The sequence below is a fragment of the Pseudorca crassidens genome, chromosome 9 (genome assembly GCF_039906515.1).
Source record: "Pseudorca crassidens isolate mPseCra1 chromosome 9, mPseCra1.hap1, whole genome shotgun sequence".
In the NCBI taxonomy this organism is placed as follows: Eukaryota; Metazoa; Chordata; class Mammalia; order Artiodactyla; family Delphinidae; genus Pseudorca; species Pseudorca crassidens.
Genome location: NC_090304.1, coordinates 43,434,633 through 43,456,647, shown reverse-complemented (window position 1 = coordinate 43,456,647; position 22,015 = coordinate 43,434,633). Strand labels below are relative to the sequence as shown.

The following is a 22,015-nucleotide window of genomic DNA, read 5'->3' as shown; positions in this document are numbered from 1 at the left end:
GGGCTCTAGCTTCAGAAGCCCCCTCAGTCCACACCCAGCGTGGCCTGGAAGTGCTGAGAGTAGCACCCAGGGGTCACCTCAGTAATAGGGGAGTCTCCTGGGGACACTGTGTACGGTTCCTCAGCCCCATGGGGGTTGCGGCTCAGTTGCCCACAGGTCACAGGCTCAGTAACGTGCGCCCCCTTTACTGGCTCCTCTATGTCTCTGCATCTCTCTCCTCACCCCTCACTCCTTTCCCTGGGATTTCTTCCCACTTGCAAATGACTTCAAACTAAGACACTGGGGACAGGAGACGGCTAACCGGTAGAATCATCTTCTAGGGAACTTTTCAGGGAAATCTAAACTTTCTGAACTTTAGCTTCCTCATCCATGAAAGAGAGCAAATAGCCTGTGGACTGACCCTCGCGTCGGGCTGTCATCTGGTTCCCCAGAGACCCCACATTCTGCACTTGCTGGTCCCGGTGCCTGAGCGCCCCTCCCCCTCCCCCCTGCAAAGCTGGCGAATGACTCAACCCTCCAGACTCAGCTGCCTCCCCCCAGGACTGGAAACCACCTAAATGTCCAATAGTTATGGAATGGTTAAGTAAACATTAGTGCGTACCTTCAGCACAGATTGAGAAAGCCAGTTAAAGGGATATTTTTGATGGCATGAGGAAATATAATGAGATTATCTGATACTATAAAAGCAGGCCATAGAACTACCCGGTACTGTGTACCCAATATGTGTGTGTGTGTGTGTGTGTGTGTGTACAACATAGAAAAGCTTAAGAAAATATAACATTATCTCTAAGCAGTAGGATTATTTTCTCAGTTTTTTAATATTTTCAAAGTTCTCTTAAATGAGCATGTTTTTCTTTTTTAGCCAGAAATAAGTCAACCTGTTATTTAAAACAAAAACACTCCTCAAATGTCACTTCCCTTTTAATCTGTCCTCATAGAAACTGAGCCTCCATAGAGTGACCAGACAACCTGTAGGACTCAGCATACACAAGATTATTCCCCATGGAACTTTCTCCTGGTTTTACATGGGAATGTAGAAGTGACCATGTTTTGGACGTTTTCGTATTAAAAAAAAAATTGTTACATAAAACTGGGACAACACACAGTGTAGTGTTAAGGATATGAACTCTGGAGCCAGCTGGCCTAGTATCAAATCTGGTTTCCACTTTCTAGCTGTGTGGCCTTGCTCAAGTTACATAACCTCTCTGGGCCCCTCATCTGTAAAATGGGGATAATCATAGTACCTACTCACTGGATTGTTGGGAAGATTAAATGAGTTGATATATGTTTTTTAAAAAAGGTGCCACATCTACATGCGTGGTACAAAGGAAGTGCAGCACAAGTATGTGTTCTCTCACAGACATCATCATCGTCGTCCATTCAAGAGAGAGTTTCCCCCAACAGTGCTCCTTCAGGATAAACCACTGACTGACCTTCAGACAAATCCAGAATTAGCCCACCAGTGAACTGATCCAAACCAGACACAGCAATGCCATGGTCACTCACTGGCCACACCCCTACCCAGAGCCCTTGTTTCAACGGAGGCCACTTGGGAATTCCAGCGGACTGGTACTTGATGTGGCACTTATTAAGCAGCATTGGGCCACTGCAAAAATAAAGGACTGGCTTCTTCAGGATTAATAAATAAGAAGGATATAGATATGAAGGTCAAAGAGCCACAGAGAACGAAATGAAGAAACTTGACTCCAGTGATACACAGAGATAAAAGCAAGTGAGGTGCAGAGGCTGCCCTGGGTGCCTGGAGCCCTACTGGCCTTCCCATGGCCTCTGCATATCCCATGTGTTCCTCTGTTGCTCCCTCCAACTTAGAAGGATGCTCTGCTCTCAGGACTTGGTTCAGGACTGCATGGAGGACCTTATCATATTGCATTGCAGTTTGTGTGTACATCTTCCCCCTCCTCCCCCAGCTAAAGCATCCTCTGAGCACTTACTGAATGTGTAGCAGGTGCCTGGCACTGTACTGGTCTCTCGTGGCCACCACAGGTAGCTGCTCTTCAGGGATCTACCGACCCCAGAAGGGAAGTACTTGTTTGTCATTGTATTCACAACTCCTGGCCCAGCCCCTGGCACCAGAGATGCCCACACATGCTTATGAATGAAAGAGATAAGCAGTGCCAGTTCCACCCTAGCTGTCCTGTGTCGCTCATTGTACCCACACTTCACATGTAATTAGCCAACATACCAGGTCAATGTCTATAGTCTCCCCAAGGCTGTTACCAGTGCTTAGGGCACGTGGATGCACACAGATGCACACGCGTGCACAACGGCTTGGTGTTTTCCATTAGAAACTCCCAGGATGGCATACCCACACCACCTTCTGCTGAAGTAAGAGCAGACCTTTAAAATCAAGAAAATGGTTCTGGTTCTAGATCTAAAGAGATAATGGACATGGCTTGGCAAAAGAGAAAGACTGGTGATGTATTTGATGCTGGGCCCTCTGTGCCTGTGCACTGTTTTAAATTCCCATGACTTACTTGAGACCTCACCAGTGTTTCAGTTCAGACAGTTTCAACTCCCCAGAGCTAGCCAATAGTCCATCCATCTCCCTCCGTGCTTACTTGTAATTGGAGGACAACTGAATCATGTGGTTGGCTGAACAACGAATTAATGTCCAGGGGCCATTTGCCTGGCAGCCTTCCAACCCTGCAGAGATTATAAAACTGACCAAAACCAAGACGCTGGTGGAAACTTTAAGACTCAGGACTCTAGATCCCCCTGTCAGCTCCCATCACAACACCAGCCTCTAAGTTCCCTTTTCTGGCTGTACTCCAAGGCCTGGATGTGAGACTCTGGTGACTAAGAGCTGTGTCAAGTAGAGGGGAGCGTGGGGAGACCCTGACAGTCTGCTGAGGCCACTACGAGCTGGCTCCCATGTTTACCTGATGCTTTATGTTAAGGCTGCTGACATAAGTATCCTTTTAGTTAAAAGCAGTAAAACTCCTCTGGTTTAAGGGCTGGGATGGTGGGGGTTGGGATTTTGCATTTCCTTTTGACAATCTCACCTAGAAGAAACGTGAACCCACATGTGGTAGGCAGGGGTGAGTATTGAGAACAGAACCCCTTAACCAAGGGTCCCTTAACTAAGAAACCTGTTATAGGCAGGATAATGGCCTCCCAGAGAAATCCATATCCCAATCCCTGGAATCTGTGAATATGTTAGCTTACATGGCAAAGGGAAATGAAGGTTGCAGGTAGAATTATGGCTGCTCATCATAGAATTATAGCTGCTCATCAGCTGACTCTAAAATAGGCAGGTTGTCCTGGATTATCCAAGTGGCCCAGTGTAGACATAGTATACTTAAAAGTGGAAGAGAAAGGCAGAAGAAGAGGTCAGAGTAGTACAATGTGAAAAGGATTTTCACCCCCCATTGCTGACTTTGAAGATGGAGGAAGGGGGCCACAAGCCAAGGAATGCAGGTGGCCTCCAGAAGCCAGAAAAGGCAAGAAAATGGATTCTCCCCCAGAGCCTCCAGAAAAGAACATGCCCTGCCAATGCCTTGATTTTAGCCCAGTGAGACCCATGTTGGACTTCTAACCTACCAAACCATCAGGATAATAAATCTGTGTTGTTTTCAGCCACCAAGTGTGTGGTGATTTGTTACTACAGCAATAGAAAACTAATACCAAAGCCCATGATGTAAAGGCCCCATCAGGGACAATGGATAGATAGAGTTTCCAGAGCAGTTCCGGAGAAAGCATTAAAGACACCTTCAGTGACGGTTATGCTCGCGGGACAGACCTCTTCTCGGGAAAGCAGAAATGACCTTGCCCAGCATCCTTAAGTTATGAGGAAGCTCTGTCTTCTCATCTCAGCCCTGGAAACAAAGCAAAAAACCAGGCACTTTCTTCCTGGAAACAAGTTCTCACTTGGGAATGAGTACAGCTTGCACTGTAGGGCTTTGAAATGGTCTTTGTGCTTTGCCTCCCGTGCAAATGCTTCTATAGGGCTCAGCTAATGTTGGATAAATTACCACTCTCTCCTTGGTGATGGGAAGAAACATATGTCTCTTAAAATCATGGATTTCCCCCCCAGTGAACACTCTATGTGGTTGGAAAAATAGCAAATTTGGGTTGATTTTTTTAATAGACTGTTTTTATAATACTTTTGGATTTACAGGAAAAATGCAAAGGTAGTACAGAGAGTTCCCATATGCCTATGCCCAGTTTCCCCTCTTACTAACATCGTACATTAGTATGGTACATTCATTATAATTCAGGAACCTATACTGATATATTATTATTAACTAAAGTCCATAGTTTATTCAGATTTCTTCAGTTTTTACCTAATGTCCTTCTTCTGTTCCAGGATACCGTTATCACCCTTAGCCATCACATCTTCTTAGGCTCCTCTTGGCTGTTACATTTTCTCAGACTTTCCTTGTTTTTAATGACCTTTTCACAAAATTTAACTCAAAATGATCACAGACCTAAGTATAGAACATAATGTATAAAATTTACAGAAAACATAGCAAATCTATGTGATTTAGGGGTTTAGCAATGAGTTTTTACATATGACAGCAAAAGGACAATCCATGAAAGAAAAGTTGATGTTGGACCTCATTAAAATTTCTACTCAGTGAAAGATATTGTTAAGAAAATGAAAAGTGTATGGTCTGTATCTAGATTAACTTTTGCAGATGGACGTCCAGTTCTAGCACTATTTGTTAGTACAACTATCCTTTCTGCATTGAATTGCCTTTGCTCCTTTGTCAAAGATCAGTTGACTGTATTTGTGTGGGTTTGTTTCTGGGTTCTTTATTCTGTTCCATTGATCTATGTGTCTACTCTTTTGCCAGTATCACGCTGTCTTGATTACTGTAGCATCATGGTAAGTTTTGAAGTCTGATAGTGTCAGTCCTCCAACTTTGTTCTTCTTTAATATTGTGTTGTCCACTCTGGGTCTTTGCCTTCCTGTGTAATATTTAATATTGTGTGGTCCACTCTGGGTCTTTGCCTTTCTGTGTAAACTTTAGAATCGGTTTGTCGATATCCACAAAACAGCTTGCTGTGACTCTGACTAGGATTACCTTGAATCTATAGGTGAACTTGGAAAGAATTGACATCTTAATACTATGTCTTATAATCCATGAACACTGACTATCTCTCCATTTATCTAGATCTTCTTTGATTTCTTTCATCAGAGTTTTGTAATTTTCTGTATATCAACCCTGTGTACATTCTGTTAGATTTATATCTTAGTGTTGCTTTTTTGGGTGCTACTATAAATGATATTGTGTTTTTAATTTCTAATTTTAATCAGTTATTGCCAGTGTATAGGAAAATAATTGACTTGTGTATATTAACCTTCTATCCTGCCACCTTGTCATAATTACTAACTGGTTCTAAGAGTATGGATTTTTTCTGTTTCATTTTGTTTTGGTCAATTCTTTGGGATTTTCTACATAGTTAATCATGGTATCTACAAACAAAGATGGTTTTATTTCTTCCTTCCCAATTTGTATACCTTTTATTTCTGTCTCCTGTATTATTGTAGTAGCTAGAATTTTTAGTATGATTTTTTTGTTTTGTTTTGTTTTTGTTTTTTTGCGGTACGCGGGCCTCTCACTGTTGTGGCCTCTCCCGTTGAGGAGCACAGGCTCTGGACACGCAGGCTCAGCGGCCATGGCTCACGGGCCCAGCCGCTCCACGGCATGTGGGATCTTCCCGGACCGGGGCACGAACCCGTGTCCCCTGCATCAGCAGGCGGACTCTCAACCACTGCGCCACCAGGGAAGCCCTTTAGTATGATTTTGAATAGGTGTGGTGAGAAGAGACATCTTTGCCTTGTTCCCAATCTTAGGGTATAAGTATTCCAGTTTCTCACCATTAAGTATGTTAGCTATAGTTTTTTGGTAGATGTTCTTTCAGGTTGATTTTTCATATAGAGAAAAATTGTTGGGATTTGCCGACCAGACAGTGTAGTTGTCTCTAGCTGCAAGAACTTCTGGGGGGTGGCCCTTGAGCCATTTAGAAATTAAGGGAGCTTGAGTATCTTTTACGAGGGCCAGAAATTAATCATTGGAGTCCTGATAAGCATCTAGAGCAGCCTACGTATCTCACTGGGGCCCACTTGCACTGAAAGAGAAAACATCTTGCTTATCTTCTTGCCCTCCCTCAGTATGTTGTTTGGGGTTTTCATCTGTAGACACGGGGAGCATGGTCCAGGGCATGCGGGGGAACAGATGAATTCACAGCCCTTGACACTCTGGACCTCACCTAATTATTTGCCCCTTGTTCTTCCCCGCATTTCCCCTGTGTGCGCCCTGCATTCCTGGTGCTCAGGCATAATCACGACTCTCTCAACACCTGCCCTGTTGGTCCACACTTTGCTGTTTATACACAAGATGTGCTTTTTGTGGGGCACCTGTGTTGGGTGAAAATTTAAGTTTTTCAAAGTCCAGCTCACCTGTCCCCCTTTCTGGGAATCCTTCCCAGTCTTCCACATCCAAAGTTATCCTTGTTCCCCCCGAGCTCCCACAGCCATCTAGTTACATGTCTCTCACCCCTGAGTGCAACATACTGCCCATTGTGTTTTTCTGTGCCTACCTCTCCCACCACCTGTGAACAGATTGAGGCAAACTCATGTCAGATCCCCAAACCCTTATCCCCAGTGCTGACACAAGGTCTGCTTCAGAGGAGGTGCCTGGTAATGTTTATTGGTTGAAGGAATGAAATTACTGGCCTTCCATAAATAGACCCTTTTGTACTCTTAGAAACCTCTCTCCATTCTTCTCACCATACTTGTTTTCTGTCTGGTGTTCACTGAGCACCTGTATATATATTCTGGAGTGTAAGAGATGCCTGCAGCTATTCTGTTTCTCATGGAAAAAAAGGAAAGGGAAATTACTATTCATCGTATCCATCAACTTTATAATCCTGGTGTTCCATGTACTAGTTAGGTACCTAGAGGCACAGGAGGCAGAGTGTATACTGGAACAAAATGAGGGTTCTTTCAGCAGAGAAAAAACAAAATCAGTATTGGAGAGGAAATCAATAGTGTCAGCTATACCCTTGGGTTTTTTTTGTTTGTTTGTTTGTTTTCGTGTTGTTTTTTTTTTTTTTGATGTGGACCATTTTTAAGGTCTTTATTGAATTTGTTACAATATTGTTTCTGGTTTTATGTTTTGTTTTTTTTATGTTTCGGTTTTTTGGCCGCAAGGCCTGTGGGATCTTAGCTCCCCGACCAGGGATCAAACCCACACCCCCTGCATTGGAAGACAAAGTCTTAACCACTGGACTGCCAGGGAAGTCCCTATACTCTTGTTTTATACAGAATTGTTTTAATACCGAACTTCAGAGAGGTTAAGTCACTAACATAAGGTCCCATGGCTGATAAAAATAGAAGTAGTATTCAGATCTAGCTCTTTCAGACTCCAAAGCCCATCCGTGTACTTTTTCTGCTGCACAGCTGGGTGCGGAGTCAGACTGTGTTTCCCAGAAAAGCCATGCCCCCTCTCTCATGGTGAGCACTTCAGGAGTTGAGGCAATCGCCCTGCTCTCCCAAGCCCGGCCTTCAGCTGGGCATTTAATCTGTTTATTAAGTTATGACTAATGGCGCCACGAGACACTGAGGGCTGCACATTCAGACCTAGTTTTAGATTGTTAGAGGAGGTTCGAGGGATAAACATCATATTCATATTCTATGCCGAGGAAATTCAATTGCAGCCCTTTCTCTTTCAGAGCACAAGGATGGCGAGGGGCTTCTGCTGGGTCCTGCTTTGGCTTAATAGAAATGAAACCTCCAAAGCACGCGGGCTGTTTTGGGAATGTGGCCACTAATGCAGCCCCATGGGGCGGGGGCCAGGCCTGAACCGGGCAGTTTGCATATTCACTTTTACAAACAGTTGGCTCCGATTCAGCAGTTAATGGGATGGGAATGATGTTCCTGTACCAAATCATTTCCTGAAAAAAAAAAAAAACATTTCCAATTGCAAACATATCTCAGCCTTTCTTCTCGGGTTTGTTTTGTCTCTGTGAGTGAATTAAAGAGGCAGGGCAGAGGGGAGTGTTTCTGACTGGGAATTTTTCATCTGAAAACATTTTTAACAATGATCTACACAGAAAAAGAGATCCCGTGCAGACCCACCTTTATATTTGGCTGCAAATATTGCATTTCTAGTCACATGTTAGAGGTGTAAATATCTCTATATTCACAAATTGGCTCTGGCTGTACAATAGTCTTGGGACAGAGGCAGCTTTTGTCTCTTTACAAAATGTATGCTGGAGGGCTTCCCCGGTGGCGCAGTGGTTGAGAGTCCGCCTGCCGCTGCAGGGGACACGGGTTCGTGCCCCGGTCCGGGAAGATCCCGCATGCCGCGGAGCGGCTGGGCCCGTGAGCCATGGCCGCTGAGCCTGCGCGTCCGGAGCCTGTGCTCCGCAACGGGAGAGGCTGCGACAGTGAGAAGCCCGCCTACCACAGAAAAAAAAAAAAAAATGTATGCTGGAAATGCTGCCCTAGAAATGTGCCCACACACGCACACACAGGGTCAGGCCCAAATATAATTCTTTCCCCGAAGGACAGGCTGAAATCATTCTTTACATCCTATACACTGCTTTGCTACATTGTGCTTTGGCTTACAACCTGTGCAGTGGAAGGGTGGTCTTAACAGTTCTTTTCATTTATTCAACAAATGGTTCTTGAGTACTTACCATTTTAAGTAATAATAGCAAATAATTACATAGCTCTTACCAGGTACCAGACACTCTTCTAAGTGCTTTACATATATTAACTCATTTAATCTTCTCAACAACCCTAGGAGGTAGGCAATATTATTATCGTCCCCATTTGCAGATAAGGAAACTGAGGTATAAGAGGTTGATGAACTTGCCCAAGGTCACATAGCTAGTAAGTGATAGAGCCTGGATTTGACTCTAGGCAGTCTGGCTCCTCTTCGGAGACTCATAACAAACAAAAGAGAAAAAGTGCCAGTCTTCCCACGGCTTACATTCTGTTAAGGGGGGGATAGCTAACAAACGTAGAAATGATAGGTATTTCAGATCATGATGAGTGCTGTGGAGAAAATACAATCCAAGAGGGAGGCAGGGGGCTAATCAGAGGGTCCTGTAGGTCTTAGGAAGGAGTTGGGGTTTTATTCTGAGTATGATGGGAAGCCAGAGGAAGGCTTAAAGCTGGAGAAAGCTGTTTACATCTTTATAGATCATTCTGATTGTGCTATAGGAAGTAGACGGGCGCGGGGACAGTGCATCAGAAAGCAGTGGGCTGGTTAGAAGGTGGTTCTGGTTATTTAGGTGAAAGATAATGGGTATCTGCACCAGGACGATGGTGGGGAGGCTGGTGAGAAGTGGTTGGAATAGGGTCTAGGGTCCTGTTTTAGAGGTGGAGCCCACAAAACTTGCCGATGTATTGGCTGCAAACGGTGAGGAAAAGAAGTGAAGGGTGATTCCTCAGATTCTGGCTTGAACCCTTATGCAAATGGTAGTGCCGTTCACCGAGGAGGATAAGAGTAGGGGATGAACAGGTCTTGATATAGTGTTGCTGTGGTGGGGGTGAGGGTGCTGAAAATCACGAGTTCTGTCTTGGACGTGTAACTTTGAGATCTCCACCCATAGACATAAGAGGAGACATTGAGTCCAGAGCTCAGGGTCAGGCCTAGGCTGGAGATTCTGTTTGGTTTTGTTTGTTTGTTTCTGGGTCTTGTTTTAATAACGGCTTGACTTCTGTTTTCACAACCCAGTGATGCTGGGTAAAATAAAACCAATAGAGAATAAATGAGGTCAAAGCCTGGTTGTTTTTGTACATGAAAAACATCAGGAAGATGCTTCATTTTTATCCTATCCCTGATTCTGTTGCCTTGAATTCAGTTTTAGATAATTACATCTTATTAATTTAAAAAATATATAATAAAGCATACATCAGGCTGGAGATTTAAACACGGGCATCATCAGCATTTGGGTCTATGGGATTACCTAGGACGGCGCCGTCCAACTGAATCTCCCGTGAGGAAGTCTACATTCTCACCGTCCAGTGTGGTACCACTTGCCCCATGTGGGCCATTGAGCGCTTGAAATGTGACAGGCGCAACTAAGAAATGGAATTTTTAATTCATTTAAACGTCAGTAGCCACATGTGGTTAATGGCTACTGTATTGGACAGCACAGACCTGGCCGGGGGTGGTGACGGGGGGTGGACACGGGAAGGAGTCATAGATGGCAGCGAGAGCTAGTCTCTTCAATGGCCAGTAAACCCAGTCTCACACCCACACTGAAACGTGACTTTATTTCCACTGCCCGTTGCTTGCGTCGCAGTGCTTGTTAAGTAGTGGAAATCTGGCTTCTTTGTAAGAAACAGCCTGGAAAAGAAAGCAAACTGCTAGTCCTAGGAGGAGTGCTAGGAGACATTATAGAGTCTAACAGGAAGCAGTTGTTCTCTGGAAAGCACGTGCAATCCTATACCTGTAGAATCACTTAAGCCTTGAAGGTGTCACTTACACTTTTCAGTTATGTTTTATGGGGGTGGGGGGAATTATATAGAGTGGTGGGTGTCTGTGGATTTGGAGATTCAAGATGGTCACTGGCTGATATCCCATATGAATGTCAAGATCCCACAGCAACAGGACTAAATACCAGCTTCATAATGCGAGTTGTGTCCTTTAGGGCAGAGTGGGTTTCACTCCCTTTCTTAGGCAATCTCGTTCCCTGTCCAGCTGCAACAATCAGTGAGTTTGCTAATATGAAAGAACTCTTTGTAAGCAACTGCCTTGTGCTTAAGAGTTCTTGCAAGTATATGCTGGCGCTCCGTGAGGCCATAGTCAATAAACATAAATAAAATGGAAAGATGGGACATTGCTTTTACTAAAGGTTGATCGCAGCTGCCGTACCAGCTCTTTGAGAACCCTTTGGTGATCAATGCTTTCAGAGAAAATGGTCATTCTGTGCTTAATTGGTGCAAAGTAATTACTCAAACTGGAATTGAGTAGAGGTGAGGGGATTTGAGCCGCTGCTTTTAGGAGAGGTAAAAATCCAAGGTAAGTGCTCAGCAAGGGTCCATCACACAACTGGTTTTGTGGTAGGGATTTTTATCTTTTACTAAGGCTTCATGTGAGGGTTCAGTGCATGGAGGGAGCAGGCTGGAAGTCTTTAGTGGTCATGGACCTCTTGTTATTTTTCTTGAGAACAGTGGAATCATAGATTTCTAAGATTTGGGAAGTAAGAAAGAACTTACTGGTCATCCTGTCCAGGTCTTCATGTTCAGCTGAGGGAACGGGCCTGGAGAGGTGAGGTGCCTGGCCACAGGGCCCATGATTCCTTACAGCTGAAGGGACAGGTCCAGAGCCCAGGGAGAGGCCAGAATGAGGTACTCTTAAGCAGCAGCTGGGGCCAGGTGAAGGAGGGAGGCGGGATAATCAGAAAAATACTCAGGGAAGCAGAATCGGGAGAGAAGTCAGAGGAGGATTGAACGGAGGATGGAAATGATCTACAACATAAATGTAGCCTCAACGTGGGGACCTCGTTCATCCAGTCAACAAAGAGTTGTCAGGTGCACCTGCACTAGATGGCAAGCCCTGGAAGGAGGGACAGGCAGGAGGCAATGGCAGAGACTTAAGGAAAGCTGCAGTGCCCACCTCCCTTCTGTTTATCCCGAGATCATTTCTGAAAGGAGGCAGATTTCTGTGCCCTATTTCTCCAGGAAAGCAAGTGAGGTGACGGTCAGAAGAGGTGAGATGAAGGGGACGGTTTGGTCCTTTTAGCAAGGAGAGGCAGGAATCGGATGCAGGCTGAGTCACAGCTATAGGCTCACCTTGGTGCTTTTATTTCTCGATCCACATTGATACGGAACATGACTGTTACGAGCCCCACCCCTTGTTGTCTGTGGGCTACAGTGTGACTCTGTGCTTCCTTCTTGCAGTGTCAGAGCTTCAGGAGGAGGGCATGAACGCCATCAACCTGCCCCTCAGCCCCATCCCCTTCGAGCTGGACCCTGAGGACACAATGCTGGGTAATGGGGTCTCTTGTTCTCTGGGTTAGCCTAATGCCTTCAGGTGGGACCACCCCGCTGACTGTCTTTTCTTTTTAAAGAGGAGAACGAAGTGCGAACAATGGTGGATCCCAACTCACGCAGCGACCCCAAACTTCAAGAACTGATAAAGGTAAGAGGAAGTTAGAAGGGGCTTCAGGTGCCTCCCAGACTCAACAGGTGTTTCTAGACCACCCACGCTGTGCAGGCGCCACATGAGCCACTGCGGAGAGAATAGAAGGGCGTGGTAGTCCCTGCCCACAGGCAGCTCGTGGTCCAGGAGGTGGACATCTACAAGGTAACAGAAGTGGGACATGACAAGCGCCCAACGAATGGTGTTGACCATAAGCACTGGAGAAGTTAGCTCAAATCAGTTCCCATTTGCCAGGATCCTAGAGCTCACACAGTCCTTTCACCGCTCTTCTCAAGGTCCCTCAGAAGCACCCTGTGAAGTAAGATCTAGTATCATCCCCATTTTACATATGAGGAAACTGAGACTCAGAAAAGCCAGATGGTTTGTTTATGGTCGCAGCTGAGTGGAGGAGATGAGGTTCAAACAGAAATGAATGAGATGAAATGAAATACTGTGCGTAATGTACTTGGCACAGTGGCTGACACATGGTCACCCTCAAAAAATGTTCATTTCATCCCCCTTCTGATTCCTCGTCCCGTGTCTGTCTTCTTCAGCTTCTTCAAGCTGCACTTAGAACAAAACGGCACTGGGTGCCAGAGTGATTCGTTCATAATGCACATCTGAATATATCGTTTTCCTGTTCAAAACCCGTATGTAGTTTCCTAAGAAGTGCACGTTGAAGCCCACAGTCCTGGGGGTGGTGTTTGAGCCTCCATGTCTAGCTGCCTCTTTAACCTCAGATCATCCCTGCCTGACAACACAAGGACACCAGATCTGTTTGGCTTGACTCCCCGTACACACCTGCTCACTGTGCTTGCTTCGGCACTGCCACCACCAGGCCTTCGGTCATGCAGCCCCTGCCCCCAGGGGCTCTACCTGCTCTTCACCTGAAGCCAAAGTTGGGTCACGTCCTGCAGGAAGCTTTCTCTAAACCCCAGGGCGTCGCTCAGCCCCTCTGTGTGCTGGTTCATGCATTTAGTTCTGTCACTGTAGTCACCACATGGCGTTACAACTACTCACGTACTTCTCTGTCTCCTTCACTAAATGGTGAGCTGCTTGGGGTTAAAGATTGTCTCTTTTTTTCATCATGGTACTCCGAGGATCCAGCACAGAGTATGACATACAGCGGGTGTTAATAAACGCTGGGTGGATAGATGTTGGATGGATGGTTGAGGGAGAGAGGGAGGGAGTGGGAAGGAAGGTAGGGGAAGGGGAAGAGAGGGGAGGGAAGGAGGGAGGAAGGGAAAAAGGAAGCTCCTGCCTTAGGACGGTAGAACAATGTGCTTTGAAGGCACAGGGCTACAGCCAGGGATGGAAACCTAGCCCAGCTCCCACCTGTGTTGTAAAGGCAACTACTTCTGCCAAGTCAAAGAAGTCAAACACAAAAGATGATGTTCCTCATAGGTGAAATGGTCGAAAAGGCAAAACGGTAGTGGTTGCCTGCGGCCTGTGATCAGGGGAGGGGACGGAGCACAAAGAAACCAAAGGAACCTTCTTAGGGCTAGGGAACTGTTCTGTCTTGATGGTGGTGGTGGTTACACAACCGTGTACAGTGACCAAAACTCATCAAACTGTGTACTTAAAATTAATTTTATTTTATATAAATAATATCTTCATAAGCAAAACAAGAGGTTAAAATTAAAAAGGCAATGGCCTTGTGCAAACTTCAGTTTCCTTACCTGATGCTACCTGCCCCTCGGGTGTTGTGTGGATTAATTGGGTGAGACATCACCTGGAATGCCTCTGCTGGATGCCTGGTGCACGGAGGACTCTCAGGGAATGACGGGGGCTAAGTTACGGACAAGGCAGGAGACCGCACAGCCCCACTGAGAGGGAGCCTGGTGCAGGGAGGAGAACATGTGCTTTGGAGTGAGGTGGACAGGAGTCCGATTCCTGTCTCCGCTCACGGTTAGCTCTGTCCTTGGGCAGATATGTTTACTTCTGTGTTTGATTTCCCCTCCTGAACACAGTAACCACCTGGCCAGATGTCACAACGGGAGAGTGCTTTATTTATGAATAAAATCTGCCCTTACTACCCGTTCGGTCCTTGCCGCATGTAATTTTTTTTTTTTTTTTTTTTGGCTACTCTGCACGGCATGCGGGATCTTAGTTCCCTGAGCAGGGATCGAACCCATGCCCCCTGCAGTGGAAGCGCAAAGTCCTAACCACTGGACCACCAGGGAATTCCTGTAATTCTTTTCTACCACTTAGTGTGGGAGGTATCTTCAACCTCAGTTATAGAGGTGGGGAATCCGAGGCTCAGAGCAGATAACTAGCTTGCCTTAGATTCATAGGTCACAGAGGTACACACACACACATACACACACACACACACACACACACACACACAGATGTCCATAGATCCCAGAGATGCGCAAATTAATTAGTAGGTAAAGCGGGGTTTTCAACCTCAGTTTGCATAACTCGAAAGCCCATACTCTTGCCGGTGCAAAACCACACAGCCAAGCACTGTGCAAACGTTGCTTGCCATTCGGGGAAGGAATGGTAGCGGCCAGAGGTATTAGCAGAGACACTGGTACCATCAGCACTAGAAGAGCTCATACCTGAAAGTTAACAGGGCCGCTGCGGCTCCCACTTACAGCTACTTGTCCACATACTGGGCCATTTGGATAGTTTTGTTCCTTTCAAAATCTGAAGTTCATTTAAATTTTAACTGTCCAGGATGAGAAAGCTGTTGTATAAGGAAATACCCCATGACTCTTCTCTTATTCTCTCTCTCTCTGTGTAGGTATTAATTGACTGGATTAATGATGTTTTGGTTGGAGAAAGAATCATTGTGAAAGACCTGGCTGAAGATTTATACGATGGCCAAGTCCTGCAGAAGCTTTTTGGTAAGAGGAGAGTTGAATATTGCAGTGGATGTCTTTAATCTCCTAGTTTAGAGTTGTTCTCCGTTCACAGCAGTCCACCTGGAATGGAGTAGGAATGGGTCCTGTGTGGGATAACAGATCAGTTAGCTGTCCTCTTGGAATGTTTTACATGAATGCATTGCACAGGGAGTCTTTGTGACCAGATGGGGCTACTCCCCCTCACAGACGAGAGTCATCAGCATGGAAAGACTCCGCTGTACACTGGAATACATGCCTCGCCCTCTCCAGAAAATTGTGCTTCTGTGACCTCTGTAGGTCTATTTACATGTGTGTGGAGATGCACGTATGTGTTCGTGTACCTCTCTCCTATGGACCTCTGTGTGTGTGTGTGTGTGTGTGTGTGTGTGTGTTCCTCTGCGTATCTCTCTATAGGTTGGTGCAAGTATGCGGAAGTACGTGCTTTATGATGCTTGGCCCCTGTGTGTCTCCAGGTAACTTGCATCTGGAAGGGTATATGTCCCTGTATCCATTCATACCTGTCGTGTGAAAGCGTGGAGGAGGCGGGGACGGGAGACTTCAGGGTGAGGTTGGTGATGAAAGGACAGATTCAACTTGACTAGATTTGGACTTCCCCTCTCTGCGCCCCACTTTCTCTCATCCTAACCACTGCCCCAAGTTCTAGACTTTCATTCTTAGCTGCCCACTCCACTCGGCACCTCCACCTGCGTGCACCTCAGCTGAGCTCATCCACTTTCCTGAAGATGTTCCTGCCCCTCCGAGTGACTAGAACCCCGTCCCCTCTTCCTTGCCCCCCCATGGCTGTGGGGCGGGGCGGGGGGGTCTCCAAGGCCCGTTTCTTACTCAGAATTCTCTCCCGCATTCCTCCTCCCTGCATTTTTCACTTGTCTGAACTGTTGAAACAATTTCCCAGGTCACCTCTTTGCTTCCCATCTCACCTCCTCCAACCCGTTCCCCACACAGCTAGCTGAGGAATCTTTTTTAATTGCAAGTCTCATCTTGCCAGTACTCACTCTCCCCTACCTGTGGGACAAAGTCCAGGCCTATTAGTACAACATTCAAAACATTTCATCCTCCGATCCCCAGCTGTCTTGTCAGCCTCCCCTCTGACCACTCACACATGTGGCTCATGCCATGGAAAGTGCTTAGAGTAGCACCTGATGCCCAGTCAGTGCCCAGTCAGTGTCTTCCATCATTTCATTGGTGGTTTTGTTACGTTTATGAACACCATCGCCACGTTATGACATGCATCGGGCATACACCTCTCTACTTTTGCACTTGCTGTTCCTTCTGCCTCTAGGGCCTTTCTTCCTCCTTTATCCACCGAGGCAAACCATTATTGCTCATCTTTCCAATCTCTACAGTCAACTGAGCGCGCCTCCCTCTAATACCCCTCACAACCCAGTCACATCTGGAAGGGATAGTCATGCTGTCGTCTGTGTTCCCTCAGAAATAGATACACACACATGTATACATAACATGCAGGTCTTTATTACATGGACACACACGCGTGTATGTAACATACGTGCCTTTATTATATAGATAGACATATACATAACATACGTGCCTTTGTTATATAGATACACAGACGTATACATAACATAATGCTTTATTATATAGACACACACAGACATGTATACATAATATACATGGCTTTATTATTATAGGATATTCCATGTTGTTTGTAGCTGTTTATATAAGTGTATGTGGGCTTCTCAAGAAAAGGAACCTTTTCGCATTTATTTATCCAGTCTTCTCCAGTACTAACATGTTGCCCAGCACTTAATCAATGTATATTGAATGAATGAATGAATAATATAAAATCTAGTAATTTCTAGGAAGCTAAGCCGATTCAGTACTCAAACGTCAATATTAATGAGCGTTCATATCTAAAGGCTTGTAAACGCAACTGAACACGGAGAGGAATGAAACATCTTTGGCACATGCGGATGTGAAAAAGCCGTGAGCCTCACTGAGCATCTCTCCTAGTGACTGTAGCTTTTAACCCCGCCAGCAAATTTCTAGTTGGGATCTGAAACTGTCTGGAAGTGTTCTACGCTGGGCTTTGAAAGCAGGGGTGGAACATGGCTGTGCAGTGATGGAACGTGGTCATGAGCAATCTCACCTCCGGGAATGGTTACAAAACTGTCCAGCATCGTCCGTGCCGCCCCAAGTCAGGCATCAAGTACAGTCAGGTTAGATCATCTCAGATCTCAATGTTCATGTTGAAAATGTCAACTTAAGTGTAGAACCGTTGTAGGTCTAAGGCTAGACGTACACACTCAAAAGCTACAGGCAGAGTACCCAGTGGAGAGAACTAGTTTGCGGTTGAAAATATGTGTCAGGAGCTCCTGGGAGGAATCAGTCTGGAGACGGGCTTTTGGGTGACCCCTCTGACCTCGAGTTCCCCTCTGACTATTTTTCTTTCTTCTTTCCCAGCCAGGTTTCTCAGGATAATGTTTGGCACTCCCTGTTCTGCTTTCCCACCACTAAGTATTCAGTCCTTAGGTACAGGCTGGGTGCCACCACCTACCCATCAACTTTTCCTTCCCAGGTCACCAGTGTCAATTGAGAGCTCTTCTTACGTGGTGGCATTTGACACTACTGAACACCTCACCCCCCCACCCCAGCCTGACGGTTTCTGTGACGGGTCCTCTTCCGCCTCTGACACCCACTTCTCAGTCCTCCTCATCTGTTCTTCTTTCCGTAATGGTTGGGGTTCCTCCACCTTCCATCCTTGGCCCCCTTCTCTTTTTGTTTCATACCCTCTTCCTGGGTGATTTCATCCACACCTATAGTTTCAGCCATCAGCTATATGATCACCATTCTCAGGTCTCTATCTCTGGAACGGCTTTCGCTTTGAAGCTGTAAGTAAGGTTATCTTGTACCTGCCCACCTGGCTGTCACACAGGCACCTATAACCAGCCTGCCCCAAACTGAGCTTATCTTCCTCCTCCCCAAGTCCAATCTGTTTTCCACCTTGAGGAATGCTATTTTGACCACAGATGACAAACCTGGGGGTCATCGTGGATAGCTCTTTCTTCTTCCTTCATATTCTGTTAGTCACAGTTCTGACAACTGTGTTCCCATATGTGTGTGTGTGTGTCAAACCGTCCCATTTCTTAATCAGTTAGTACACGTGCAGCACTTGGAGAAGTGCCTGGCTCACTGTGTGCTAGGTCAGGGTTGGCTTTCAAAAACTTTTCCAGCCCCACTGCTTCCTCCTTAGCTCAGAACCTCATCATTTGTCTTAACTTCTCTGGCTCCAAAATCCTTTTCTCACATTAAGCTGTTTCCTGCCTTGGTAGCACTCTGAAGTTCTCCCAGATCGTCTTTATATTTCACTATTTGTCTTAACACTTAAACCCATAGCCCATTTGTCAATGTTTCTTTAAAACTTTTTTATTTTGAACTAATTTTATTTATTTATTTAATTTATTATTTTTTTAAATGTTATTTATTTTTGGCTGCGTTGGGTCTTCTTTGCTGTGTGTGGGCTTTCTCTAGTACCTGCGAGCAGGGGCTATTCTTCGTTGCGGTGCACAGGTTTCTCATTGCAGAGCTTCTCTTGTTGTGGAGCACGGGCTCTAGGCATGCGGGCTTCAGTAGTTGTGACACATGGGCTCAGTAGTCGTGGCTCATGATCTCTAGAGCGCAGGCTCAGTAGTTGTGGCACATGGGCTTAGCTGCTCCGCGGCATGTGAGATTTTCCCAGACCAGGGCTCGAACCTGTGTCCGCTGTATTGGCAGGCGGATTCTTAACCACTGCGCCACCAGGGAAGCCCCCTGAACTAATTTTAGACTTATAGTAGAGCTGCAGAGACAGTACAGAGAGTTCCTGTCTCCCCTTACTCAGCTTCCTCTAATGTTAGCATCTTACCAACCATAGGGCAAGCATCAAAACTAAGAAATTAACCTTGGGCTTCCAAGGTGATATGTTTTGGGGAAGGACCCCACGGAGCTGATGTGTCCTCAGGGCATCATATCAGGGCAGACACGATGTTAACATGTCTTATCACTGCTGATGTTAACATTGACCACTCGGTTAAGTTGGTGTCCGCCAGATTCCTTCACTGTAAAGTTGCTATTTTTCTCTTTGTTATTAATTTATTTGTGGGGAGATACTTTAAGACTTTGCAAATATCTTGCTTCTCCTTCCACTCCTTCCACTAATTGTAATTGGTGGAGCATGTCTGCCAGTTATTACTGTGGTGGCCTAGTGGAGGTTTTCTATTTTTCTAGTTTCCTATTCCTTCCACATTTATTAACTGGAAGTCTTCTGTAAGGAAAAGTTGTCTCTTGTCCCCCATTTACTTATTTATTTACATCAGTATGGATACAAAGATACTTATTATACTTTAGTTTATCATCAATGTTATCATTATTCATGTTTTGCTCATATACTTCCCCCTTTGACCACTAGGAGCTCTTTCAGGTTGGCTCCTGGGCACTTCCTGGACGTGCTGCCCCATATTTTTTTTTTCTTAGCACTTCTTTACTTTCTCATATCATAAGATGCTCCAGGCTTATCTTATATTTCACTTTTACTCTGGGCCTAGAATCAACTACTTCTTCAAGGAGCCCCAGTTTCTTTTATTAGAGAATGGTGCTTAGAAATCAGTATCTGGGCATATTACTTGGTGTTTTTAACTGGCTACCTGTCACACAGATAAACATCCGTGTGTAGGTACGGTACTATTACCTGGTGGTACTAAGATGAAGCAGGCATGATCATTTCCAGAAATTCAGCTTCAAATTGTACTGGGGCTGGGCATGGAGAGTAGGAGGGGGCTGAGTTTGGGATTAGTAAACTAACTATGAAATACTGGCATTTAGGAAAAAATTAAAATGGCATAGCGACCTTCAGGAGTCCAGATATGCCGAGTCACATCTCGGGAGCAGGATATGGACCTGGAATCCGGGAAGCCATGCTGATGACATCATGGCACAAGGACTCAACCCAGAAATGAGCAAGATGCCAAGGCAGGGATCTCTGGGCCAGAGGTGCGTGTGTGTTATTGTTATGGTGAAATTCTGAATAGTTGAGCGTCCCTGAGATGACAGGTGGACTGTCTGGCTGGGTGCTCTCTGATCTTGAGCTCTGAGAGGGCGGCGTCATACCTGCTGCTCCTCTGTGTGGCCAGATGCTACTTGCTCAGCATCAGTGCCCGGTCTCCTTGCCCTTCTGAGTCCCTAGGCAAGTCTGGGAAATTCTTCTGGTGCAGCCTCCCCCAGGTCCTCCTTTCTGAGCTGCCTAGCCCAGCTGCCCACTGCGGCCTCTGTTCTCTGCATCTTCCCTCTTGCGCGGGCAGCATATCTGAGTTGAGGTTTTCCTGAAAGCAGATGCTGAAACAAGGACTTGCGTGGAGGAAGTTTATGTGACGGGTGATCTTAGAAAGTACAGGTGGTCAAGTGGGGAATGGAAGAGAGGAAGAGAGAGACACCATTAAGGATGCATTCATGAGGATGACAGCTCTGTTTGCAACCAGGGCCCAGGGCTGAGAAACCAGGTGACACCACCCCTCAAAATCCCCCTACTCAGGACGGGGAGCAGGGACGTTTATCCTATGGCTCCCATCACTGTGTGCTTGAGGATTGTGTAGGAATTAAGAACCCCTGGACTGTACTCCTGCTAGAGAAGGCGAGCGCTTCAGGGCCGGAGATAGCTGTCTGCCGTGGCAGGTGAATGCTGGGAGCTCAGGGAAGGGGCGTCAGCGTCATCCAGGAAGACCAGAGGGTGCAACTCCTACTTTAAGGACTGCTCCTCCCAACACTGGCCATTTCTCTGTATCATTGGTGTCACCGCCTGGGAAAAGTCAGATGCTGGCCACTTTGGCCTGCCTCTTTATGGTGCCCACCCCCATCCTCTCATGACAATGGCTCCAGCCCTTTCCACACCTCAGAACACAAACTCCCCACCCCCAAGAATGAAGAGGAAGTTTCTCCCTAGCCCCTGACAGAAATTCACCTCATCTTTTATCCCAGGATTAGCCTCTTCTCAGGGCGACTGATAGATGCAATATCCTCACTTCCCCCGGGTATTCTTTTAGCCCAGTGCACCAATAAGTGGGGTAAAAGTCCCAGAATGGTTCGAAGTTGGGACACATTTCCCAGCGTCTCAGCTTACAGGTGCATCCATGGTCACCTTGCTGTATTTGCATCGCCAACATCACATCCCCTAGGCGGTAGATGTGACTAAGTGAGAAAGGCAGGAGGCAGGGGATTCTAGGGAAATGCCTATCCCGGGTCATCATTTCATTTGACCATGGGCTGCTGCCTGTTTCCTATTGAGGTTTCCTGACTTGGGACAGCTCTGCAATTTGCCTTATGGCATGTTAGATTCCCCTGATCCTAATCTTTGAACATGTGTGTGTAACTGGGAACAGAAAAGGCCTTTTCTGAGGGATGGAAGTCATAAGGCTCTCCCTTCTGGTTTTCGCAATAACATATGACTGAAACAGGGTGTCTTCTTCGGGCATGAGACTAGGAAGGGTCCCTTGGACATAAAGGTTCTGCAGGAGGGTTTTTTGTTTTGTGTTGGGTATGTGGGTGTGTTTCTTTTTCGCTGGTAGACCCTAAAGAGTACATCTTACACTGACCTTAATCTAATCAATTAATATTCGTCAAGCAATAGCCATTTAATTTGCTATGTCCTACTGCTGAGTTTAGGGATACGGACGTAAATACATCACAGCGCCGCCTTTAGGTAACTCACAACCTGTACTATGAAGGGCTGTGGGCTGTCAAGTTGAAGATTTGGAAAGGCATCATGAAAGAGGCGGCATTTTGAATCAGGCCTTCTGGAAGGAGCAGAATTTCAGCCAGATGAAGGAGGAGAAGAACATTCTAGTAAAAAATGTTGCTGGTAAGCACCTGTGGATTTCGGTGTGAGTGGAGAGTGTTATAGAGACAGGAGCACATGGGTAGGTGACCATCAGCATTGGTTGAGTGGGGTGTGGGGCTAACAAAGAAGATGGGAACCAGCACCCAGACCTTGGTTTCTAACTCCAGTCTCCAGTAATAGAAACCAGGGCATAC

The 22,015-nt window shown here is 46.0% G+C and overlaps 1 protein-coding gene across 2 annotated transcripts in view; it reads left to right on the top strand.

Annotated features, from left to right (window-relative positions):
* The window catches only part of PARVA (parvin alpha), a 182,155-nt gene that overhangs the window by 89,168 nt on the left and 70,972 nt on the right, over positions 1–22,015 (top strand). For both annotated transcript variants that reach the window (XM_067749882.1, XM_067749883.1), the window contains exons 3-5: positions 11,888–11,977; positions 12,058–12,128; positions 14,878–14,980. In XM_067749882.1, coding sequence (XP_067605983.1) covers positions 11,888–11,977; positions 12,058–12,128; positions 14,878–14,980 — 264 coding nt within the window. The remainder of the gene's footprint in view (positions 1–11,887; positions 11,978–12,057; positions 12,129–14,877; positions 14,981–22,015) is intronic.